The sequence below is a fragment of the Lissotriton vulgaris genome, chromosome 1_1 (genome assembly GCF_964263255.1).
Source record: "Lissotriton vulgaris chromosome 1_1, aLisVul1.2, whole genome shotgun sequence".
Lineage (NCBI taxonomy): Eukaryota > Metazoa > Chordata > Amphibia > Caudata > Salamandridae > Lissotriton > Lissotriton vulgaris.
Window position 1 is genome coordinate 216,251,505 of NC_141685.1, and position 25,832 is coordinate 216,277,336.

Below are 25,832 nucleotides of genomic sequence, written 5' to 3' on the forward strand. Positions count from 1 at the left end.
ACACGTCTATACTGCTTTTCCTCTGGACTCTGTTCCGCGCGGCTTTTTGGAATTCTCCTAATCACTGCACTTGACTTAGGCACTACCACTTTTTTCTAAGCACGAATACAAATTCTTCAGGTGATATGGTATCACAGAATTAATCCAATCACTTCCGCACACTTGGTGTTTTCTTGGTTTCTCTTGGGGTCAACTGCTCTTAGACCACACAATTTAAAACATTCTCTCTCATTCCTCTTCAACAGCCTTGAGAAAGCCCCGGCGCAAATCGCCAAGAGGGGGCGAAACACGTGTCGGCTGTCCTTGTCGTATGAATTAAAATAAAGAAATCTTGCTGCAAACAGAAATGTCTCTGTCCTCCATATCACGAGCTGGAAAAAACGGATATTAATCCTGGAAAACTGAATTAATTTCATGTGGAGATCACACTTACAACTTCTCAAAACTTTCCCCTGCAGGTAGCATTGGCTCTAACAAAAGTCTGTCTCCAGAGGACTTGGAGGACAGAGAAAGATCAAGAAGGCATGAAATGGAGATGACCAAGTTCAAGGTGAATAGGCAGCTAGAAATAGAAAATAGAAGGTTAGATCTTGAGGAAAAGAAAATACAGTTTGAGCATGAAAAAGTTTTGAGGGAGTTGGAGTTACAAGCTAAAAGTTTGGCAATTACTCCCTCTGGTGGTAGCGTACCGTCAGTACATACAGAAAGTAGAGTGTATATTCCCAAGGATGTGGTGAAGGTGTTTTATAAAAATGATGATATTGGTCAGTGGTTCAGAGCCTTTGAGGTAGCCATGTCTTCCCACCGGGTCCCTGGGAGAGATTGAGGAGCGGGGTTGTGGAGAGGGTTCCTTAGTGAGGGGTGGGATACATTGTTAGGCTTGCCTTCTGATGTCCACAATTCATACAGCCACATGAAAGATGCATTGATGTCTAGATATGGCTTGACACCTGAGCTCTATAGGCAGAGGTTCATGAAATGCAAAAAGTTAGAAAACAGTACTTGGGTTGAATATGTCACTTTCTTTTGCAGAGCATTGGATGGTTGGATAAAGGGCAGCAAGGTTAATGATTTTCAAGGTCTCTTTGATTTGATTGCATGTGAGCACTTGTCTGATAATTGTTTTCCAGAGCTGTGCCAGCATCTGATAGATAGCAAGCTGACTAACCTTAGGAAGTTTGCTGAGGAGGCGGACCGCTGTCTCAGTACCATGGTCCACAAGGGTCACCTGGGAGACTCAGCCAAAGGTGGGAAGGCTCCCCAGCAGAAGAGTGGGGCGGACAAGGGTAAACAGAAGGAGTTCCGCAAAGGGCCACAAAGTAGTCCCCAAGGGAACCCCGTGAAAGGTTCCCAGCCTCCCACTGAGAGAAAGCAAGGGGCCCGACAGGCAGTCCTGTTCCCCAGGGGCCTCCGAAATGTTACAAGTGTGGTGACCTGGGTCATGAGGCGAATGATACCAGGTGCCGCCTGTTTGGTAAACAAGCACCTGCTGGTGCTCCGCCCCGGCAGATGGCTAGCGTAGCCTTGGGGAAGGAGATTAATTTCCAGGGGGGGGTCCCGCACAGTTGACCCTAGTCTCATTAGGAGACAGTGAGATGGTCTCAGAGGCTCAGCTGCCGAGGAACACTAAGAAATATGGGCACCGAGTGACCATCAATGGCCAAGAGCCAGTGTGACAGCTGTCAGGTGTCACCTGGTGTCTCAAGAGCAGATTATCCCTCATGCAATTTGCCGAGTTGTTAACGCCGACAACACAGAGAGGAGAGTCATTGTCCAATGGCTCAGGTTCCCTTTGAGTGGGGGGGGTGTCTCTGGTACTCTTCAGGTAGCTGTGAGGCCCGCCATGCCTGTTGACTGTTTGTTAGAAATGATTTGGAGACCTCCCCTTGGGAAAAGGTGGAGAAAACAACTCACTTGAAGATGGTTGGACTGCCTGACTGGGCGTGCACGACCACCCGGTCAATGTCAGCCAGTAGGGGTTCTCAAGAGGACCTGGAGCCTGAGAGGGAGGCCCAGGAACCTGCTGAAGAGAAAAATGGCGAGGGGCAGGGGAAACCGGCCTCCGAAGTTCCCACAGCCCAGGAGGAGGTAGACCATGAGGGGGATGCCCTGGAGCCTACCGGGGAACAGATAGCTGAACTGGGAGATCTGCCTGAGCTGACTCATTGGCAGCAAGAAGGAGGTCCCTCCAGGGAAGACTTCTGCAAGGAGCAGAGAGAGTGCCCTTCTCTTGTGGGCTTGTGGCAACAGGCTGTAAGGCAGTCAGCAGGTGATCAGTCAGGATCACATTGAATCTACTGGGAGAATGGTCTCCTGTATAGTGAGCCTAAGGTTGCTGAACCTGGGTCAGCCCGTGTGCTGGTGGTACCCCAGAAGTTCGGAGCCTTCCTACTGGGGCTGGCTCATGATGTGCCATTAGCAGGACATTTGGGGCAGGACAAGACCTTTGAGAGGCTCGTCACCCACTTTCACTGGCCACAAATACGCAAGAGTTCTGATATTCATTGCAGGATTTGTCAGACTTGCCTGGCAAGTGTAAAGAGTGTGAGGAAGCACAAGGCTCCTCTCCAGCCATTCCCTGTGGTCTGTACCCCCTTTGACAGGGTGGGGATGGACATTGTGGGGCCACTGGACCCCAAGACAGCCATGGACAACAGGTTTATCCTGGTCTTGTGGGGAAGTGTGGAAGTGGGGAAGTCTGGCTCAGGGGTTAGAGGCGGCAGACCCGGAAGCTGAGATCGGCCCTGGACCAGGGTTCAATCCCCCGCCTCGGCGGGTCTTGGGCTCAAAAATTCCACGGACTCGATAATTCTCGCTCCGGTGCCTTCTCGACTCACGGGTTCACACTCTGCGACTCTGGGCAATAGCTTGCTTAATCTCCACAACGGCCCCTCGCGGCGGGATGCCTGGCTTTCACCTTGTGGATACCCTGCCGGGGTTATCTCACAGGGGAATACCAGGACGGGTTCCCTAAGCAAGCGCCGGGAAACCCTTTGTGGGTAGCTGTGCGCTATATAAGCTCAAATACATTTACATTTACATTTGGTGGACCATGCCACCCGGTACCCGGAAGCCATACCCCTGAGGACAGTGACGGTCCCCATGGTGGGACGAGCACTGATGGGAATTTTCTCCCGAGTGGGATTCCCTTGCGAGGTAGTGTTGACCGGGGGACCAACTTCATTTTCAAGTATATGAAGATTCCTGTGGCAGGAGTGTAGTGTAACTTACAAGTTCACCACTCCTTACCACCCCCAAGGAAATGGGTTGGTGGAAAGGTTCAACCGGACCCTGAATGGCATGATAATGGGTCTTGAGGAACCCATGAGGCGTAAGTGGGACGTCCTCTTACCATGCCTGTTGTTTGCATACCGGGAGGTGCCACAGAAATCTCTAGGGTTCAGTCCCTTTGAGCTTCTCTATGGACACCCGGTCAGAGGACCTCTGAGTCTGGTTAAAGAAGGCTGGGAGCAATCTCTCAGGAACCTCCCCAGGATGTATATAGCTACATGATGCCCTTCAGCAAGCAGACCAGGCGCTTTAGTGAACTCGCTCAGGCGAATCTGGAGGCCAGCTAGGAAGAGATGAAGTGCTGGTATGACCAGAATGCCACTCTGGTAGAGCTTAGGCCTGGACAGAAGGTGTGGGTCATGGCCCCAGTGGAGCCCTGTGCGCTCCAAGATAAGTGGACGGACCTTTTGAGGTTGTGGAGCGCAAGAGTCCTGTTACCTTCTTGGTGGACTTGCGGTCTCCCTTGAGGGTCCTACGTGTCAATCGCCTTAAGCCCCACTTAGAGAGGTCTGAAGTGGGCATGCTCTTGGCAACAGATGCTGGGATGGAGGAGGAGACTGAGCCTCTTCCTGAACTCCTGTCAGCCTCAGAGTAGGATGGGTCAGTGGATGGTGTTAACCTCTCTTCCACCCCGACCCCTGAGCAACAGAATGACTGCTGCCAGTTGCTGGGACAGTTTTCTGATCTGTTCTCCCTGGTTCCTGGTGTCACAGATTGGTGCGTCCATGATGTGGACACAGGAGACAGCTTACCTGTAAAGAACAAGTCTTACAGGGTAACTGGGCTTGCATTAACAAGGAGGTCACAGAGATGCTTGCACTTGTGGTGATTGAGTCATCTAGCAGCCCAGTGGTCCCGAACGCTGCAGCGCAGGGTGCCACACCTGAACTCCGGTTCTGTGTGGACTACCGAGGGCTCAATTCAGTCACGAAGACTGACGCGCACCCCATCCCCAGAGCTGATGAGCTCATTGATCGGCTATGGGCTGCACGGTACCTCAGAACGTTTGATTTAACGTCTGGGTGCTGGCAGATCACCGTGACTGGTGGGGCAAAGGAGAGGTCAGCATTTTCCACACCAGATGGGCATTTCCAGTTCCGGATTATGCCTTTTGGGATGAAGAATGCCCCTGCCACCTTCCAGAGGTTGGTCAACCAGGTGTTGGTTGGACTTGAGGAATTCAGTGCGGCCTACCTGGATGACATTGCAGTGTTCAGTGTCCGTTGGGAGGAACATCTGCGCCACCTCTGGGAAGTGTTGTTGGCACTGCGGAGAGCAGGCCTCACGGTCAAGGCGAGTAAGGGCCAGATCGGGAAGGGTTCTGTGGTATACTTGGGACACCAAGTTGGGAGCGGCCAGGTGGCGCCCCTACAACCCAAGATTGAAACCATCCTGGCTTGGGAGCCACCCAAAACCCAGACAGAGGTGAGAACCTTTTTAGGTCTCACAGGGTATTACAGGAGGTTTGTCAAGGGATATGGCAACATTGTTGCACCCTTGACAGAGCTGACTTCCAGGAAGCAACCCAAGAAATTGGTTTGGACTGACACCTGTCAGAAAGCCTTTGAGGCCCTGAAAGCTGCCAGGTGCACGGTGCCCGTGCGCCTGGCACCCAACTTCTCAAGACAGTTCATTGTCCAGACAGAAGCTTCAGAGCATGGTGTGGGGGCTGTTTTGTCACATATGAATGAGGAGGGCCTAGATCAACTTGTAGCCTTTATCAGTAGAAGGTTACTTCCACAGGAACAGAGGTGGAGTTCTATTGAGCATGAGGCATTTGCTGTGGTCTGGGCACTGAAGAAGCTGAGAACATACCTGTTTGGGACTCACTTTCGGGTTCAGACAGACCACAGACCCCTCAGATGGTTGATGCAGATGAGGGGTGAGAATCCAAAGCTGTAGAGGTGGTCCATCTCCCTACAGGGTATGGACTTTACGGTGGATCACCGCCCTGGGACAGGACACGCCAACGCTGATGGTCTGTCCAGATTTTTCCGCCTTAGTGAAGAGAACTCCCAGGAGTTAGGGTAGTTCTTCCCACTTTTCAGCTGGAGGTAACACGTGTTAGACCTGGCACCATTGGTGTGGGTCTCCCTTCCATTTTTGCTGTTGCCTCATGTTTTTGCTGGTGTTAGATGCTTTGGGCACTGCGCCACTGCTATTCAGTGCTACAGTGCAAGTGCTCCCTTTTGTAAATGATGTATGGATTAGTGATTCCATGTTTGGCTATTTTGGTTTACTTGTCAGACCCTAGTCTAGTGCACTGAGTGTGCCAGGGCTTGTAATCCAAATGCTGCTGGTGGGCCTGCAGCACTGGTTGTGCCACCCACAGAAGCAGCCTTGTAAAATGTGTCTAAGGTCTGCCATTTCAGAGCCTGCGTGCAGTCTGGTACTGTCATGCTGACTGGGCAAGTGCACCCACTTCCCAGTCCCCAAACCTTCCCTTTTCTTTATATCAGTCACCCCTATGGTAGGCGCAAGGGCAGGGTGCATTGTAGGTATAAGGTAGGACAAGCCCTGATGTGTGTGGCATGTCCTAATAGTGAATTACAGCCATCTTCGTGTTTTGATATTGCAAGGCTACCTGTTCTCCAGAGGCCAGAATGGGCTGTTAGAATTGTTACATTTTATAATCCTAACAGGCTCAGAGAACATGGTAGAAATTCGAGTTTAGTATTCCTGAACTCTGAATGATAAACATACATCTTTTAGTAAAGTGTATTTTAATATTCTGTGTTTGCAAATACCACTTTTAGAAAGTAGGTATTTTCTTGTCTATAATTCAAACCTGCCTCTGCTAGTTTGTGTATTCCTATGTCTGGTTTTTGTGAGTAACAGGGCTGGGGAATTCCAGGAGACAGGCTGAGTCACCCAGTGGTGAATAGAGAGATCTGCATCTAGATGGGAGGGAGGAGTTCACCTGAACCTTGAATAGGGCTGTGCCTGCCTTCCACAATGCTGGCTCCACCCCCTGGGGAGTGGCTGATGTCTCTGCCCTGCACACTGAAAGAAGAGAAGGAGTCATGTAAACAGAGTGCTCCAGGAATGTACTTGCCTTCCACAATGCTGGCTCTGCCTCCTGTGGGAAGTCTGATGTGCATGCCCTGCACTGTGAAAGGAAAGGAGGAGTCTGGTAAACAGAGTGCTCAGGAACTGCTTTGGACTAGGCACAGGCCCCTCTCCCCTCAGAGAACAAAGGATTTTGGGGTATAAATATTGGGACCCTGCTTCCAAGAATTTAGATCACTTTTGGACTACAAGAAGAAACCTTTACTGAGTAGAGGAACCTGAAGAAACTGAGGAGAGACTATTCCCAAGCTGAAGTGCTGCTTGGGGGATTGGCCTGCAGTGGTTGCCTTACTGCCAAAGGAAGGAGAAAGGAACTTTGTGTACTTTGCTTTCAACTTGTGAAGGATCTCCAAGGGCTTGGAAAAGAGCTTACCTCCTGCTGAAGTTTCAGGGACAACAGACTTCACCCCCCCAGCTCCCCAGAGTTCTTTTGGAAGTGCCTGCTGCTGTTTTGGGCCTTCTGAGGAACTGCGTGCCGCAAGGAGCTGGAAGTGCGACTCAATAAGAAGAAGCGTGTCGCAGTCGCTGTGCCTGCCGTCGCCACTCTGGAGAAAGGAGGGTGTCGCCGCTGGAATTGTCGCACTGCACCGCATCAGAGAGAAGCGTGCCGCCGCCGCTGCTGCTGCCTGTCGCAACTCTGAAGAAGGTGGGTGTCCCCGCTGTTGTTGTCGCACTGCACCGCATCAGGAAAAGATTCTCTCAAAGAGGTCGGAGCGTGTCATTGTCGCTGAGCCTGGCGTCGCAACTCCGGAGAAGGAGGGTGTCGCTGCCGGAACTGTCGCATTACACCGCATCGACCAAGAGCAACTCGCATCCCCGTGAAGTGCGCCGCTGTCAGAGCTGCTGCCGTCGCATCTTGGATGTCGCCGCTGTAGTTGTCGCATCAAGCGGAAGCTTCACGCATCGTGGAGAAGAGCGTCGCTGCTGGAGCTGCTGCCGTCACATCTTGGATGTCGCCGATGTAGTCCACGCATCAGACCGAGAACTTCTCGCATCCCCGAGAAGCGTGCCGTATCTGGAAGATCTTCACGTCTTTATTTCTTTGTATCTGAACTTTGCCGCATTTCCCATCGCTGAGAAATTGCTTGTCATGGAAGCGCAACGCAACGTAAAGTACATTGACGCAAAGTGTTGCATCTAAGAGCTGAACTGAACTAAGCTTAATCTACCATCTTAAAGTAATCATAGTGTGTATTTTTGTTGTTTATGGTCTTGTGGTAACTCTATATAAAGTCTACTTATTTTTTATATAAAACCTGTGTGGTGTCCATTTGTAGTGTTGTCACTGGGTTACTGTATGTGGTCACAACTGCTTAACTTACAACGCCTCTGAAATAAGCCTTGACTGCTCGCACCACGCAACCTAGAGGGTGAGCAGGGGTTATTTTAGGTGTGTAATCCCCTTGTACTTACTAGAGGAGAGGGTCCCTACTTGTCACAAGTACCCACCTGTGCCAACCAGAGACCCCGAAATCTAAAATGTACTATAGTCTCAATGTTAAATTTCAGCACCTAGAGGCTAAGTGTTGGCACTAGAGCACTTGAAAAACCTGAAATAAAGTACATGAGACAAACCAGCAAAATCCATAACTACCAGATAATTCATCTGTAACAGGAGCCCAACCAGGAAATAAGTTTGTGAAATGCCTACTCACCAGCACTCCGGCCCAGGTGGGCACTTTCGACAGCAGCGTGATGCTGGTTTGACCGACATAAGCAGCTCGTAGGAGGCCTCCAAATATGATGTGTATGGCACCAACTGTCATCTGTACCACCTGAAGCATGAATAAGGCACAGTAAGGGTGAGACATCCCACATGGGCATTCCTTTACTCTTCTTCCTCCTTACACTTCATTTTTCCCTTACCCACCTTTCCATCAACCTCACTCTTTATTATCTGGCCCGCCCATGCGCCTCCTTCTTTCTTAGGTCACAGTAAACCTAGAAAGGAAAAAAGACTACCCCAACCATCTGTCCTTTTTCAGTCTGGCCCAACCAAGACCATTCGTTATGAGCAACGAACCAACAGAAGCTGGAGATAAAAGCACCTTACTAATGGCTTTTTTTTGGCCAGCTCGCTTCACTTACTGCTTGAAACAAGCATTGGCAAAGCCAATAAGTAGCATCAGGTCAATATATTTTGTGGATCTTAGCATTTTAGAGTGGTGATTGGAAAAGACGGGCATGTGATAAGATGGCCTTAACATCTCAGCTTCCATGATTGCTTTTGAGTGTTGCTATGGCTTGAGGCTGATTGATACCATGAACATGCTGGCTTGTGCCAAGTAGTGTCTTTCAGCACACACTAGAGTTCCCCGAACACCATTTCACACTGCACATTCAGCTTGAGTCTCTCTCTCCCTTGCACGGTCATGTAGGTGGACAACTGCCTGCCCCACCCATTGAGGTGTGAGAAGATGGCATGACAGTGGAACCACAGGAGGGAACCCAGAATCCCCCTCTTCAATTGCAGCCTGAAACAAGGGGGTCACGGAGTTACCTGCAGGAGTTCTGTGCTGCCTTTCAGATCTACATATACCACCTGAAGGTGAGCTAAGAGTGGTAAAGCTGCCAGGGACCTAAGAGTGGTTGGCATGTACCAATGGATCTCCCTTCTCATGAAATATTCCTTCTTTATGGTTCAAACAAGGCAAAAAAGAACTGCAATTAGCTGATGTGCTTTACAGGTTAACACACTGACCATCAGCTGTACAGATCACAAATCACTGTGCTCAGAGAGGACAGCTGCATGAGTCAGATATGCTTCAGAAATGGTCCCTGCAAATGCTCACCAGTATCTCTACAAGAGAGATGTGTTAGACAGCCTGTATGGAATGATCTTGTTGTAAATCCTATACTTTGAATATAAACTTATCTAGGTCTCATTTTAGGACTTTACTCTGGTTGTAAATGAGACATAGCATTGTTTAGGAGTTCTACTTGTATTTAAACAAATTATGGTCTCATAGGAGGAGCTGTACTTTACTCTTCAAGCAAGAGCTTCCCTCTTGTTTTCAGCCAGATGAGGGTGTATGCCTATGACCCTTTTCTCATATGTTATGGTTGTTATGTTTTCTTCTAAGACATTGTCTCAGACCTTACCTTATGTTGCTGAAATGTGCTAATAATATATCAAGGCTGGAACAAAATCCACTTGCCCACTCGCTATGGCGAGACGGATTTATTCAGGACAAGCTATTTTTTAGGGCCTACTTGCCTTTTCCAGCGAGTAGGAAGACAAACTGACTTTTGTCCTCTGTCTCTGAAAGCGGAGCAAATGTGACGCGATAACAAGATTTAAAGATACTTTCATTGCTCACAAAGCGAATGAGCAATAAGGATGCCTTCAAATCTTATTATTTTGTCATATTTGCTGGCTTTCAGACACAGAGGTCAAGCATGTTACAGTTAGGATGAGGAGATTTTACAAGTTCCTAGACCTGCAAGCCTAGTAACATTTTTAGGATTCTTCGAGCCCTGTTATATAGTGTGGTTGTGTCACCTCAAAGTGTTATACACTACCAACCAACCCTTTTAGGATAGGTAAGGTATTGTTTGTCAAACCATTAGCTCAACCCTAGGTAGCTGTGGCTCTGAGCAGACATGCTTACACAAAAGATAAAGAGTAAAGCATGTAAACAGCACCAAAACAACTGAAGAAGAAAAAAACATAACACTCGAGAAATCTGACACCAATTTATAAAAATAGAGTATATTTTTATTATCCACCAGAGAGTCCTGGGGATATGAGTTTTGCAAGAAACAATACATTAACACTTTTTAATCTACTGCAAGCAAGCACTAGAACATTTAACAAATTTGGCGCATAGAACCTTTTTCAAGGAAAACTTTGGCAAGATTTACTTTGGGCCACCAACTCCAGCAGGAAGCCAGTCAAGGCAACAGCAAGGTCCAAAGAAACAGGACTTCCCAAAGAAAATTAGTATCCAGCCAGGTTTCAGTGTCCATAACTCTTTGCTATTGATTTCCAGGGAGTGGCCCTGATGCAAGGGATACAGGATGCGGAAGATACCCAAAGATGCTGTGCAATCAACTAGAGTCATCCTGGAGCTACTCCTCGGTCCATGGCCCTGGTGAGGTGATACTGGTCACAGGGGTCCATGTCCCTTGAAGTCCTCTTGGGGGCTAGTAGAAGTCCAGTCACCACTGGGCTACGGGTTGCCCGTCACAGCAGATTCAATAGTTCTATTCTTTTGGCAATAACCCTCCTTGTGGGCTTCCAATCCACACTCCCATGACTCTCTTGAGTCCAACTGGCTGGAGTGCAACTTCTGAGCATTAGGTCCTTGTCTCTTGGGCAGCACAGTGGCAAGGGGTGGCAATCCAGTGATTTGTGCAACCAACTCGCCCCAGCAGGCCCCTTCAGAGTTTATGGCCTTGTGATACGATCAGGAAGTCAGCCAACTGACTCTTGGAGCCTCTAATTCAAGCTGGGTTAGGGGGATGACTTCTTCAAGAGCAGGACACAGCAGGCACAATCCTTTACTTCGTTATCCCAATGAGCAGCAAATACAGTCCAGCTTCAGTGCAGCCTTTTTTGCGAGTTCCAGGATCAGCAGGGCAGACCATCTTTAGTTCTCCTCTTCTTCCAGTCAAGTGAGATCTGAGTTCTGGATGTCAAGTGTGCCCCTTTTATTCCCAGAGTGTGCACTTCGGGGAGGTTGCAGTGACTATCAAATGGGCTACCAGGATCCCTCACACCTGATGACAACTTCCTTTGAAGTGTGTCATCAAGTTATCTTCATGTACTCTATTTTACCCGCTCTGAGAATGGCAGAACCCCTCTCACAGTCGCACAAGCTTGGTAGCCCACCCTAGTAGAGTGGCTACCACTGGGTTACACACCAGGCCTCGTAAAATCATAAAGCGTTTTCCAGCCCATACTTTGAGGAATACTTGTTAGAATCCATTGTGAATGTGAGAGACTGCTCGCAGTATGGAATATGAGTGACTGCGCCCTAGATGGAATATTAATGAGCGCTGCCTGCATGGAATATGATTGACCATGGCCCAGATGGAATATGTATGACTGTCCCCCAGATTGAACATGAGTAAGTGTGGCCTGGATGGAGTGTGAGTGACTGTACTCCAGATAGAATATGAGTGACTGTGGCCTGGATGGTGTTCTGACCGACTTTTTCGGCCCTTCCCTGAGGGAAGGTGATTGGAGGTGACTTCAGTCTACTATCATTCTAATGGAGGGATTAGAACTGTAAATAGAGCCTATTCAAAAGGCGTGTTGATATAGTTCCGTACCCTTTTCCTTAGATCAGGGCTTATAAACTTATGTTAGGGGATAGATTCATTAGTATTAGTGATAATCCGTCCTTTTGTAAGAGTGTTAGTATGTCTTCCATGGAGTTATGCTTATTTCGGGCCTTGTAGGCCCCAAACGGGAGAGACTCCATCTTTCTTTCTGCCTCGGCAGCTTGAGATGCTTCTAGGTCAAATGTAATATTTTAGTTATGAGGTGTTGTTCGCTTGGAGAGAACCGGCTCAGGCTGGCCCTTATCGAAAGACTGTATTTTTCTCCATGCCAAAGACATAACATCAGGCCGGCCGGCTGAGAACGTGTCCTTGGTACGGGGAGGTACAAGAATTTGGTGGGCGGCAGGTTACTGGCCGTAACTTTCCATGAAGGGACAAGCTTCTATATTAGCGAAAGCATGAGGTAGTGAGTTAGTCAGTCTGTAGGCGGCAGCTAGTCGTTAGCATCAATGGCATTAATTATTCCAGGGCAGACAGTCGCCATTTTGAAGTCCGAGAAAGACCGAGAAGCTGATACTCTCTCAGAAAGATTGAAGTTATTTTATTTGGAGCAGCTGGCGAACTTTGATATTAAGATCAAAGCATACAAAGTGAAGCAGTTAGTTGAGGAAACGAATACCAGAGTGGCAGAAACTGAGTTATGAGATTGAAGCCGAGAAGTGAAGATGGTCTGTGATTGAGAGGAGAGAGGAGTAGTGCAGAACAGCCAGAGAGAAAAGCAGCTGATGAGAGAAAGGTTCCAGTGACTTGGAGGGAAGCAGAGGAGACAGAGCATAGCAGTGCAGACGTGTATCCGTGACTGCAGAGGTGTGACCCTAAGACGAGCCAAGGCACAAAGGAGAAGGGAACCCAGATGACTGCTGAGTCCAGACTTCATATTAATAAGGTGACGTCGACCCTTTCTTATTAGCGTGCACACATTCTAACCTTTCATTTTCCTTTGCAGGCTATATGTTATAGTATAGTGTTATATTGTTATATTGTTATTGTGATAAATAAAGTACCCCAGTTCTTAGTGAACCGGCATGTGCCTCTTGTTCTTGTATAATAAAGGTAACCTGTTCTTCTAGTCAGGTGCTGTCTCCCGAATGGACGCAACTCCCGATCGAGTAAACGGTAACTGAATAATGAGGGAGAGAGGAGCCCTTGAATGGAGAATAAGTCGTACATCCTATAATTTGGCCATCATTGTGTGATCTATAATATTGTAGTATTGTACCTCTAGTAAATAACGAGAGATTCCCCAACATGAGGAGCTAATGGTATTCATAGGAAAGTGATCGCCGTTGTGAGGCGGCGTTAATGAGAGCATCAGGGGGGAAACTGATGTGCATACCCACAAGATTGTGGCTTGTATGGGGATAAAAGAGAGTACCAGGGGGGATACTGGTATTTATACCCACAAGATTGTGGCTTGAGCGAGCACTGGTTGCGGCCAGTGTGTAATGGTATATAATCAGAACTGCCTTAGGGTAGAATAGTCTGGGCCTGAGTTGCCGTGAGACTATATGGTAAGAGTGTGGTATTATAGAAAACTTAGGCATGCATATTGCTAATTCCCCATCCTTGGGTAGGAGACATAGATACCTGTTGTAAATAGGTCCTAAGGAGAGAGTCTGGGTTGGTGGTGCTCTGGTGAGCTGATTCTATCTGGTCCGAGAATCCAGTTGTTACAGATGGATAGTGAGCAGCAGTGCCCCGAATGGACTATTAGCAGCTGCGGCCCGGATGATTATGAGTTGGTGCGCTCTGGATTGACCATGGGTCGGCGTGCAGTGGATGGTATATTGGTTGGTGTGTGGTGAATGGAATATTAGTCGGTGTGCCCTGGATGGAATATTAGTCAGTGTGCCCTGGATGGAATTTGAGTCGGTGTGCTCTAGATGGAATAGGAGTTTGTGTGCTCTGGATGTAATATGAGGCGGTGTGCCCTGGATGGAACATGAGTCAGTGTGCGCTGGATGGAATATGAGTTGGTGTGCTCTGTATTGAATGAGTCTGTGTGCTCTGGATGGAATATCGGTTGTGTTCTGTGTATGGAATATGAGTTGGCGTTCTGTGGATTGAATATGAGTCGGTGTGCCCTGGATGGAATATCAGTCGGTCTACCCTGGATGGAATATGAGTCAGTGTGCCCTGGATGGAATATGAGTCAGTGTGGCCTGAATGGAATGTGTGCCCTGGGTAGAATATGAGTCGGTGTGCCCTGGATGGAATATGGGTCAGTGTGCTGTGGGTGGAATAGGAATTGGTGACCCTGGATGAAATGAGGCGGTGTGCCCTGGGTGGAAAAATCATCTGTATGCTCTGGATGGAATATGAGTCAGTGTGCCCTGGATTGGCTATGAGTCGGTGTGGCCTGAATGGAATGTGTGCCGTGGATGGCATATGAGTCGGTGTGCCCTGTCGAGTAGGTGTGCCCTGGGAGAAATAATGATCTGTGTGCTCTGCATAGAATATGAGTCAGTGTGCTCTGGATGAAATATGAGTTGGGGTGCTCTTCATGGAATATGAGTTGGTGTGCTCTGGATGGAATATGAGTCAGTGTACCATGGGTGGTATATGGGTCGGTGTGCTGTGAATGGAATATGAGTTGGTATGCCCTGGATGGAATATAAGTCAGTGTTCTCTCGATGGAATATGAGTGTTTTGGATGGAATTTGAGTCACTGTGCTCTGGATGGAATATGAGTTGGTGTGCTCTGGATAGAACATGAGTCGATGTGCTCTGAATGGAATATGAGTCAGTGTGCTCTGAATGGAGTATGAGTCAGTGTGGCCTGAATGGAATGTGTGCCGTGGATGGAATAGGAGTCGGTGTGCCCTGTCGAGTCGGTGTGCCCTGCATGGAATAATGATCTGTGTGCTCTGGATAGAATATGAGTTAGTGTGCGCTGGATGGAATATGAGTTGGAGTGCTCTGGATGGAATATGAGTTGGTGTGCTCTGGATGGAATTTGAGTTGGGGTGCTCTGGATGGAATATGAGTAAGTGCGCTCTGGATGGAATATGAGTTGGTGTGCTCTGGATGGTATTTGAGTTGGGGTGCTCTGGATGGAATATGAGTCAGTGTACCATGGGTGGTATATGGGTCGGTGTGCTGTGAATGGAATATGAGTTGGTATGCCCTGGATGGAATATAAGTCAGTGTTCTCTCGATGGAATATGAGTGTTTTGGATGGAATTTGAGTCACTGTGCTCTGGATGGAATATGAGTTGGTGTGCTCTGGATAGAACATGAGTCGATGTGCTCTGAATGGAATATGAGTCAGTGTGCTCTGAATGGAGTATGAGTCAGTGTGGCCTGAATGGAATGTGTGCCGTGGATGGAATAGGAGTCGGTGTGCCCTGTCGAGTCGGTGTGCCCTGCATGGAATAATGATCTGTGTGCTCTGGATAGAATATGAGTTAGTGTGCGCTGGATGGAATATGAGTTGGAGTGCTCTGGATGGAATATGAGTAAGTGCGCTCTGGATGGAATTTGAGTTGGGGTGCTCTGGATGGAATATGAGTAAGTGCGCTCTGGATGGAATATGAGTTGGTGTGCTCTGGATGGTATTTGAGTTGGGGTGCTCTGGATGGAATATGAGTAAGTGCGCTCTGGATGGAATATGAGTTGGTGTGCTCTGGATGGAATTTGAGTTGGGGTGCTCTGGATGGAATATGAGTAAGTGCGCTCTGGATGGAATATGAGTTGGTGTGCTCTGGATGGTATTTGAGTTGGAGTGCTCTGGATGGAATATGAGTTGGTGTGCTCTGGATGGAATTTGAGTTGGGGTGCTCTGGATGGAATATGAGTAAGTGCGCTCTGGATGGAATATGAGTTGGTGTGCTCTGGATGGTATTTGAGTTGGGGTGCTCTGGATGGAATATGAGTAAGTGCGCTCTGGATGGAATATGAGTTGGTGCGCTCTGGATGGTATTTGAGTTGGGGTGCTCTGGATGGAATATGAGTAAGTGCGCTCTGGATGGAATATGAGTTGGTGTGCTCTGGATTGAATTTGAGTTGGGGTGCTCTGGATGGAATATGAGTAAGTGCGCTCTGGATGGAATATGAGTTGGTGTGCTCTGGATGGTATTTGAGTTGGAGTGCTCTGGATGGAATATGAGTTGGTGTGCTCTGGATGGAATTTGAGTTGGGGTGCTCTGGATGGAATATGAGTAAGTGCGCTCTGGATGGAATATGAGTTGGTGTGCTCTGGATGGTATTTGAGTTGGGGTGCTCTGGATGGAATATGAGTAAGTGTGCTCTGGATGGAATATGAGTTGGTGTGCTCTGGATGGAATTTGAGTTGGTGTGCTCTGGATGGAATTTGAGTCAGTGTGTCATGGGTGGCATATGGGTCCGTGTGCTATGAATGGAATAGGAGTTGGTATGCCCTGGATGGAATATGAGTCAGTGTTCTCTCGATGGAATATGTGTTGCGTGCCCTGGATGGAATATGACTCGATGTGCTCTGGATGGAATATTAGTCGGTGTGCTCTGAATTGAATATGAGTCTGCGTGCCCTGGATGGAAAATGATCTCCAGAGTATCTTGCTCTTATCCCTGATTTCACTCCCACCTATAACCTGTGTCATCTATTCAGTCCCGCGGCTCTGCATGACCACAGAATCCAGTCAGCAGTGTTCACTTTGTCTGATGTCTGCATGTATGTCTTTCTCCTACACTCAGACGCCGATTGCCAACATAATTCTATCTTAATGGCTAGAGTCAATGTGTGTTAGACATTCAGTTCATTTGAATACAACCGAATAGAATTAGTATGTACCTGAACCTTTACATTAACAGAGTGCCTTGTTTGATTACATTAGTGTATTTTCATTTCCAATCCGGGTAAAAGTGGGACCTCAAAGCTCCAGAACACTCCTCCTTAACCATCCACTGGTTCCTGCTTTTGTCACAAGCCCATTTCCTATTTTGTACTAGATACCTTGGTTATTCAGTGTTATAGTGGTTTTTTTGCAGTTTTATATAGCGCTTACTCGATCCAAAGGTATTGGAGAGCTTTACATGAGCACCTGTTACGTTACACAGGGATACATTAATATTTTTTTTGGTAGGTACAGGGAGATTAAGGGCTAGATGTAGGTGGGCTAATACCGGTCGGTAACGGACGAAAATTGGTAAATTTCCCACTACCGACCGGTATTTAGCCCTTTGAGATGTAGGAGGCTGGATTTTAGTATTCTGTAATTTACTCATTCGTTATTTTAAGGAATCGGTAAAATACCAATTCCTTAATTTAAGGAATCGGTAAATTACTGAATCCTTAAATCCTATGTAGGGAGCACCCAAGTGAGTGAATTGTTGGTTTAAGGATTTGTTATTTACCACCAACTTCAAGTTGGTGGTAAATACTGAATACCTTTTAAAAAGCAATGTTGTGCTTTTTTTAAAAGTGCCATGTGGCAGACATACATACTCTTAGGGCATGTATGTGCACCACATGTGCATACATGTACGATTCAGGGGTGCAACAGGGTGCCAATATGACACCCTGCCACCCTTGAATATGCTCCCCCATTACCGATTCGGTATTTACCGAATCGGTAATAGTGAATGGCTTCCCATTCATTCCTATGGGCCTCCAGGCCCATAGGAATGAATGGGAAGGTATTCCTTATTACCGATTCGGTAAATACCGAATCGGTAATAACGAACATTACCGAATTGGTAACATTTACTGATTGTTTACCTAGATTCTATTTACCGATTCTTAAATACCGAATCAGTAAAATTCGGTATTTAGGAATCGGTATATAGAAATTATCTACATCTAGCCCTAAGTGATTTGCCCAAAATGACAGGATGTGGAGTCAACCCCGCGGCTCGACCCTTGGTTTCCTAGCTCCAAGGTCGGCGGTCTAGCCGTAAGACCACATCCTCTACCAAGTGTTAACACGTAATGTGGTTTTAACTATCTTTTCTAATCCCTAGTAGGAAAATGACTGACTCAGGAATAGGAGACCCTGAACCAGAACAAGACGTGGAGGGGTAGATGATTAATAAGCTTTAGACATGTCTGTGATGCTGATCCAATATCATTTGATGCAATAGTACCAATTATGCTGTCTAAGTGATCCAATGTCATATATGGTTTTATATTTATTTGGACATGGTGTGACTCAAGTCTCTCCTTGTTTAGGGGGTGGGAGAGCGGGGATAAGACAAGTTAATTAATTTATCCTATGTAAATTTTGTTTAAAAGAAAAAATGTTTTTAAAATCAATAAAAAAAATGTAAACCTGAAAAGAAAAAAAAACGGATACAAACCAGGCCTGGGCGTAGTTCACTGAGTTTTGCTACATGGAACTCAGTGGAGTTACAAATAACATTCTGCAAAGTTCCACGAGGGTCGGCGTGCAGTGCGAACTGCAGTTTGTGCTGGTATTTCTGCCACTCTGGTAGAAATTCTACCCGAGCGGCAGCTCGCGAACCTACCTTTCGCAATCGCGAATTACTGTTCGCGATAGCGAGCGGGGAAAAACTCTGCTGCACATCGCTAAGCGGAATTTTCTGCACTCCGCGAGCTCCGCAGAGTGCGGCTTGCAGAAAACTCTGCAAACTCCGTGAAAGGTGCCAAGTTCACCGCCCAGGCCTAATTCAAACAGCTGTGCGTTTCACTATTTGATATGATCTAATCGTTTAGTGCCCTTGAGGGAATGTCTAAGATTGTGCAATCAATGAAGGTGACTATCTTATTCGGAACAATGCCTTTAAAATTAGCACATAGAAAGATTAAAACGATATCCAGTATGTAACAGTGCAGCAGTCGTGGCTACACTATAGTTGGTGTGCATGAGCGTTGTGCCAAAAGCCAGGGGCCGAGCTACTCTGTGGCAGATCCCCTCTCGAAAAGGAACATCTGCTCCCTCTCAAGTGGTGGAGGGGATTGCAGTTCACCAGTGCAACCTCCACATCGAGATGTGCAATGGTGAACCGTGGCGCTCCCCTGAGTATCAGAAGAACATCCAGGGGTGACTAACTGCATCTTTAGAGCAGTTTTACATAAAATATTGCACAACCCTTCCTGCAGAAAAAGAATAAAATTTCAAAGTAATTAACTTGGTGCACACAGTGCACCTTGCATATTAGTGTTCACTGAACCGATGGGAAACTACTGCTGATCTTGGGCAAGGCAGGTGCTATGCCCACTTGCTCTGGGCATGACCACTAGGGAGCACTGTTGCTACAAGATTACTGCACCAGGGCTTATTTCTCTGGGCAGAACTATACGAAATAAGGGCCAGATATAAAACCTTTTTGGCGGTCGAAAAGGGGATTTCGGCCCCTTTGGGACCGCAAAAAATGTGAACCCAATGTACTAACCCTATTTTGCGAGTCGCTAAATAGGAAGGGGAGTGTCAAGGGTGTTCCTTCCTAATACGCAATGTATAATTGGTTTGCGACCACAATTGTGGTTGCAAAACACTTGCAGTTTACCACCATTGCAAAACGGTGGTAAACCACTCGCAAATGGGAAGGGGTACAAAGAGACCCCTTTCCCTTTGTGAAGAGGTGCACAAATATTTAGTAAGAGCTGGCAGTGGTCCCAGGGAAAACTGCCATCCCTTAAAAAATTAAAGTGAAAAGTTTCATTTTTCTTTTTTAAATGCAGCCCGTTTTCCTTTAATGTATGTATGTATGTATGTATGTATGTATAGGCATTCTTGTGTAGCGCAGTAACTGTCACCCGACGGGCATCCTGGGGCTTAGACTGTTATGACACATACATGATGTTTACAGCATCCGATCCATTTACATTATTCTAGGGAACAGGTAGGTTTTTAAGGCTTTCTTAAAAGAAGGGAGGTCTTCCAAACCCCTCAGGCCCAGCGGAAGGGAATTCCACAGTCTTGCTGCAGTGAACCTGAAGGACCGGCCACCCATCCGGGACCTCAGAATCTTGGGTACTACCACCAAGTAGGCCGAGGCTGACCGGAGTGATCTAGACGGGGTGTACCAAGAGAAAAGGTCCTGCAGAGGAGACGGACCTTGTCCGTGAAGAGCCCTAAATACCAAGCACAAAGCTTTAAAATCAATCCTTTGAGAGACTGGCAACCAGTGAAGGTCCCTAAGTGCCTTGGCAGAAGAGTCCAGGCGTCGGCACGAAAGTGCCAATTTGGCAGCGAAATTCTGTACGTGTTGTAGTTTTCCCACCAAAGTAGCAGGTGCCCCCAGAAGTAGTGCGTTACAATAGTCAAGCCGGCTTAAAATTATGCTCCGCACTACCTCTGGTCTAGCTTGTACAGGGATCAAGGGTAAGATATTTCACAGCGAACAGATCAGTGCCATGCAAGTGGCCACCGTTTTATTCACTGATACGTCTAGCTGCAAACTGGAGCTGAACATCACCCCCAGGTTTCGAACAGATCCAGCAGGCAGGCTAGTACCTTGAAAGTCAGGAGGCCAAAAATCCTGTGGGAGAGGCCTAGGGGTACGATCCATGGAGCAATTGCAGGGAGTTATTGCCCAGCCATTCTGCTGTGGTGCTCATGCAACGATGGAAGACCTCCTGTGACACCGCCTCCTTACCCTCAAACGAGAAGATAAGTTGGGTGTTGTCAGCATAGTTGGTGACTGCTATGCCAAAAGATTTTATCAACATGATCAGGGGGCGGAGGTAAAGATTGAATAGAATGGGGCTGATGGCCGACCCCTGGGGTACGCCCTGACCAACCCTCCTGATATTAGATATAAAGGGTGGCAGGGCTACCACCTGGTGCCTGTGATCGAGATACGACACCAGCCAATCAAGGGCCAGGCCATACACCCCAACCTCCGCCAGTCTCCTGATCAGGATTGCGTGGCTGACCGTGTCGAACGCAGCCGACATATCGAGCAGCACTAAAAAGGCTGCTCGACCCTGGTCGGCACGCGTCCGAAGGTCGTCAAGAACAGTCACCAATGCCGATTCTGTCCCATGTGCTGGCCTAAAACCAAACTGGGCCACGTCCAAGCAATCGGTGGTCTCAAGAAAGTTGGAAAGATGTTTTGTGGCCAGTTTCTCAAGAATTTTAATTGGAAAGGAAAGCAGGGAAATAGGCCTATAGTTAGCTGGACAGGCAGGATCCAGGTTTTCCTTCTTAAGCAGTGGGGAGACCACAGCCAGTTTCCAGCAGTCTGGGACCTGTGCCGATCTAAGGGACTGACAGCAAATGGAAAAAAGTGGGGGAAAAAGCTCTTCCCGAAACAGTTTCCAAAATGTTGGTGGAAGAGGATCAGACGGTGAGCCCGAGGACACACCATCAGCCAAAGCACAGAAGTCCTCAAAGGATGGTAGGGGAAAATTGTTCAATCCGGCTGGCTTTGGTGCTCTCCTTCGTGTTCTCAATTGGAATGGAATTGTGCACAACATGGCCAGAAGACGAGGCAAGAATATTTAAGATGGTAGCAATCTTGTCCTCAAAAGCTTGTGCCAGCAAATCGCAAAGAACTTGGGAGGCCAGGATGTCATTTATAGTACAAGCTGGATGGGCCAGGTCTTTAACGATCTTAAATAGGGCCTGGGACTTCTTTGCAGCTGCCTTCAGTGATTCTTCTAGGAATCTAGCTTTAGCAAGCTTGATCTGGACTTTGTAGGTCGCCAATGCCTGTTTAAAAAGGACTCTATGTGATTCCAGATACTGTTTTCTCCAGGCACGCTCAGCCTGTTTACACTGAAGCTTAAGCTGCCGAAGTTCTTCCGAGTACCATGGCATAGCAAGATTGGTCCTAGCTCTAATTTTACGCATCGGAGCCAAGTAGTCTAGAGAAGCCAAGATTCGCTGACAGAGAGTCTTGTAGCTCACGTCCACACTAACTCCCAGTATAAAGCCGTCCGAAAGCAAAGTAGGCAGGGTAGATTGTTTAAGGAGTTTAGACCATTGTCTACCCATCCTTGTACCACCCACACTACCTTTCTTTGCTATAGCGACTATACATGAGAGAGAGAAAAGGACAAGAGCATGGTCCGTCCAGCACTGGGGTAGGACGTCCCGCAGAGACGTTTGACATACGTCGGCGAAAAGCAGATCAAAGATATGACCCTTTGAGTGGGTTTGGGAGAGTACGAGCTGTTGTAACTCAATGTTACGGCAGGCTTGGACCAGCTCTACAAAAGCCGAGTTAGTCGGTCCCTCTGGCCAAAGATTGAAATCCCCTAGCACCATCAGCCTTGTGTGGGAATGAGAGAGGTCATAGATTAAATCTATGAGCTCAGACACAGCAGATAACGTACTAGCCGGGGGTCTGTAGCATAACAGCCCAGTGTGTAGCACACCTCCCTGACCCTTAATAGAAAAGCCCAGCAGTTCACATCCAGAGATGGCCTTGATGTTGAACTGGGAGAAGTCTAGTGTCTTCCTAAAGATTAGTCTGGTTCCACCTCCTCTGGCCCCCACCCTGGGATTATGTATTATTTTAAAACCAGGGGGGCAGGCAATCCCCAGTTCCACCGAACTGGTCGCTGTGGTCCAAGTCTCTGTCATGAAGAGTACGTCTAGATCGTAGGACTCAATGAGTAGCGCAATTTCTTCACAGTGCTTGATGAGAGATCTCACGTTCAGCAAGCCACAGGACAAGGAATCTGGGTGCCTACAGATGGTATTATGCTTACAGCTAGGGAGAGTGCCGAAGTTCAGGCTTACAAGTTCGTCACAGGAGTATGAAACGCATCCCATTTTAATGAAAACGGGATGCGTTTAAAAGAAAAAAACTGCTTTATTGACAAAGCAGTCCCAGACATTGTGGTCTGTTGACCCCAGCAGGCCACCATCCCTGGTAGTGCTAACCATTCCCAATAGGGTCACAAATTTCAGAAGCCTCATTATTATTCACAAGCCATTGGGAATTGCCAACAGTGTCTGAGCCACTGTTGTACATTGAATTTTGCGACTCACAAATTGCGACTAGTAATTTGTCAGTCGCAAAATTCAATGGTCGTACACCTGGACCTAAACATCTTCGCTCAAACCATCCAAATCAATTTTTGCAAAAGCAAATAAGCATTTGCAATGCAATAGGTCTCGCATTTGCTAGAGTTTAAGCTATTGGCGCTGTAAATGAACGTCTTTTACTCATGTGTTTGGTTTTGAGTGGAGTGGAATTATGTGGGTTGATTTGGATTTGTTAGTTGTGTAATTGTGTGGGTTGCAATTGTGTGGTGTGTAGTGTATTTGTGTATGTTAATTATGTGGCATGCTGAATAGCTAGGAGTGAGAGCTGTACAGAATAGATAGAAGGGAACATAGAGAGGGATAGGTAGTTTATGCATAAAGTGATGAATAAACTCCAGACAGAGGAGCAGAAAGAGTGTGTGAAAAAGACAGAAACAAGGGAAGAGCAGGCCACTGATGGATAAGGAGGGTGCTCCTGTAGGAAATAGCACAATAGTCCATCGTTTTTTTAAAGGCACAGCGACCATCATCAATTTGCAGTTTGGAGTTCCCCACCCTAAAGCGCACGTTTTGGGTCCAGGAGGTGGAGCCTCTCTTCCTCTTTCGAAGAATGTGGAGGTGGAAAGAAGGTGGGCAAAGTGATGGTCTGCCCGATTTGAAAGGCAGTGACAACCTTAGGCAGGAAGGATGGACGAGTCCTGAGAACTACCTTGTCCGGATGAACAGACGGGAAAGGAGGCTTGGAGGAAAGAGCCTGGAGCTCACTTACTCTTCCTGCAAATGTGATGGATACCAGGAAAGCAGTTTTAAGTGTCAATCGCCTAAAAGGACAGTTGTAAAGCGTCTCAAAGGGAACGCACATTAAATAGGTTAAGACTAGATTTAAGTCCCACTGAGGCATAACAAATGGAATAGGAGGAAAGAGATGAGTTATGCCCTTCATGAAACGATTAACCACGGGGACTTGAAAAGAGAGGGCTGATCTGGAAGCCGAAGGAAGGCAAAGATGGCCGAAAGATAGCCCTTGGTAGTGCCCAGAGCAGAGCCCTGCTGCTAAAGAAAGAAGAAACAAGAGAACCTCAGAAAGAGAGGCAGGAAAGGGATCCACAGCCTTTGCGGTGCACCATGCCTCCAATTTGTTCCACCAGCAGGCGTATACCGTCTTAGTGGAGGGACGCCTGGCTGCCAAGTTTACATCACAAACTTCAGGAGGCAGGTCAAAAGAAGTCAACTGACACCTCTGAATCTCCATGCAATGAGGTGGAGGCTGGACAGGTTTGGGTGGAGAACCGTCCCCTGTTGCTGTGACAGAAGATGCTCCCAAAGAGGCAGACGGGTCGGAGGATCGATGTCCATGTCGAGCAGCTCGGGATACAGGACTCTTCGTGCCCAATCCGGAGCCACAAGGATGACTTGGGCCCGGTTGTGTCGGATCTTCTTCCACAATCTGGGCCGAAGTGATATAGACGAAAAGAGTTGCCTAGCAAGTCCCGCCTTGGAAATTACAATGCGCAGAATTGCTCACATTGCGCATTCTACTCGGTGGCGAATAGATCTAACCAAGGCTCTCCCCACTGTCGAAAGAGACCTTGCACCACCTCCGAGTGAAGACGCCATTATCAGGAGTGTCTATTAACTGAGATAGTACATCCATACACATTTAACCCATAAAGCAAAATGAAAAAATGTGTAGTGAAAAGGAAGGTACCTCACAGGCGAACAACCCTCGGGGAACTTGGCAGATGTTACCAATACTTTGCCCCTTTCTCATCATAGGTTGCCATTCCTTTTCGGAAAAGAAATAAGTGTCCAAAACAAATAAAACAGAGTGGGTGCTAAGTGTGGGGGTTAAATGTGTATGGATGTACTATCTCAGTAAATAGACACTCCTGATAATGTCGAGTTGAACACTGTTTGGTATCTCCCCTTTGCAGTACACAAATAGTGTGTTGTCATGGACAGATAGGCATTAGAGAAAATACACCCAACGTCAAATATAGAGGGGGTGATTTTGGATCGAACAGTTGTTCCTCCAACTACGTAGCTTCTCATGCCCATTAGAAGAAGACTCATCTGTGTCCAGGGTACAGGGATTTTTTGGTATTGAGTGGAGGGCTATCCCATTGGTACCCGTACTTCCCTCTCTGCTCCTGTTTGTATTACACATGACTGATGGAACCTAATGGTAAACCAGACACATTGTTGGCTACATTACTGAGACCGGCAGTTATTGTCCCATATAAGTAGGTATTGCAGCGTACAGCCATACATATCTGGCAACGCTGTGTTCGAAAGTAGGGTGGAACTCCGTGGTACTCCCCTGTGCTGCAGTTGGTGGGGCTCCCACATAGGGATCCGATGACAGTGTTCACAGCAGAACAATTGGAGTCATGGACAGAGGTGAGCTTAGACACGGTGGGTGATTGCTATGAAGACAGCTCCATAGTCCTGTTTGCGGATTTGATGGACAATTGTGGCATTTCCTCTGATCAGTTCCTGCAGTATGAAGCTTTGGTTCATACATTTGGACACCTATGAAGTGGAAGGAGGGATAAACCAACGAATCACCCAGGTCTGCTTGCGTAGAACACTTTGAGCACCAGGTGACGTGCCATCACGAGGCCCTGGTCACTGAATCCGTTAGCCTGATGGGGGCTCTCCAAGGCAAATGGGAAAGGGCGATAAGTAGGGAGCTCTCTGATGGAGAATGGGGAAAAGTAATGAGGTCCTATAAGAAAATATCGAGGAACACCAGGCTTAAATGTACGCAGTTCAACTATCTCCAAGTGGTATATATGACGCCTCACAGGCTCAATGTTACGTAAGGTGTTGAGCCGAGGAAATGCCCGAAGTGTGCTTATGTGGGTGCTGGGTTTACAGCATGACCTGGAGCTGTGGAGTAGTACAGGGGTACTTGGAGGAAATCCTGGATAAGACAAGGAAAGCACTGGGGAGGGAACTGGCACTGACTATAGAAGTCTGTTTGTTAGGGCTTTTCCCGCACCCTCCCAAACGGATGGTGAGGAACTGATTTATTGACCTTGCCCTGGGCCTAGCAAAGAGAAGGATAGCGCTGGTGTGGAAATCCCTTGCTGCGCCACAGGTGGCCGGTTAGAACAGGAAGGTTATTGGTTGGGAAGGAGCGGAGGGCAGGGCCCTGAGTTGGGAGGAAGAGAGGGGCATCTGGAGACGACCGGTACACTTATGGAAAGAAGTGCTGACAAACTGGGAAAACCAAGAGCGGGAACAGACAATGGGTGGGGGGATCTGAGAGTGAAGAGTGAGTGACATACAAGCTCCCAC

At 47.6% G+C, this 25,832-nt stretch overlaps 1 protein-coding gene across 2 annotated transcripts in view; it reads right to left on the reverse strand.

Moving 5' to 3' along the window:
* The window catches only part of LOC147740923 (membrane-spanning 4-domains subfamily A member 5-like), a 118,212-nt gene that overhangs the window by 46,614 nt on the left and 45,766 nt on the right, over positions 1-25,832 (reverse strand). For both annotated transcript variants that reach the window (XM_086952212.1, XM_086952211.1), the window contains exon 3: positions 8,016-8,135. In XM_086952212.1, the coding sequence (XP_086808338.1) occupies positions 8,016-8,135 (120 nt within the window). The remainder of the gene's footprint in view (positions 1-8,015; positions 8,136-25,832) is intronic.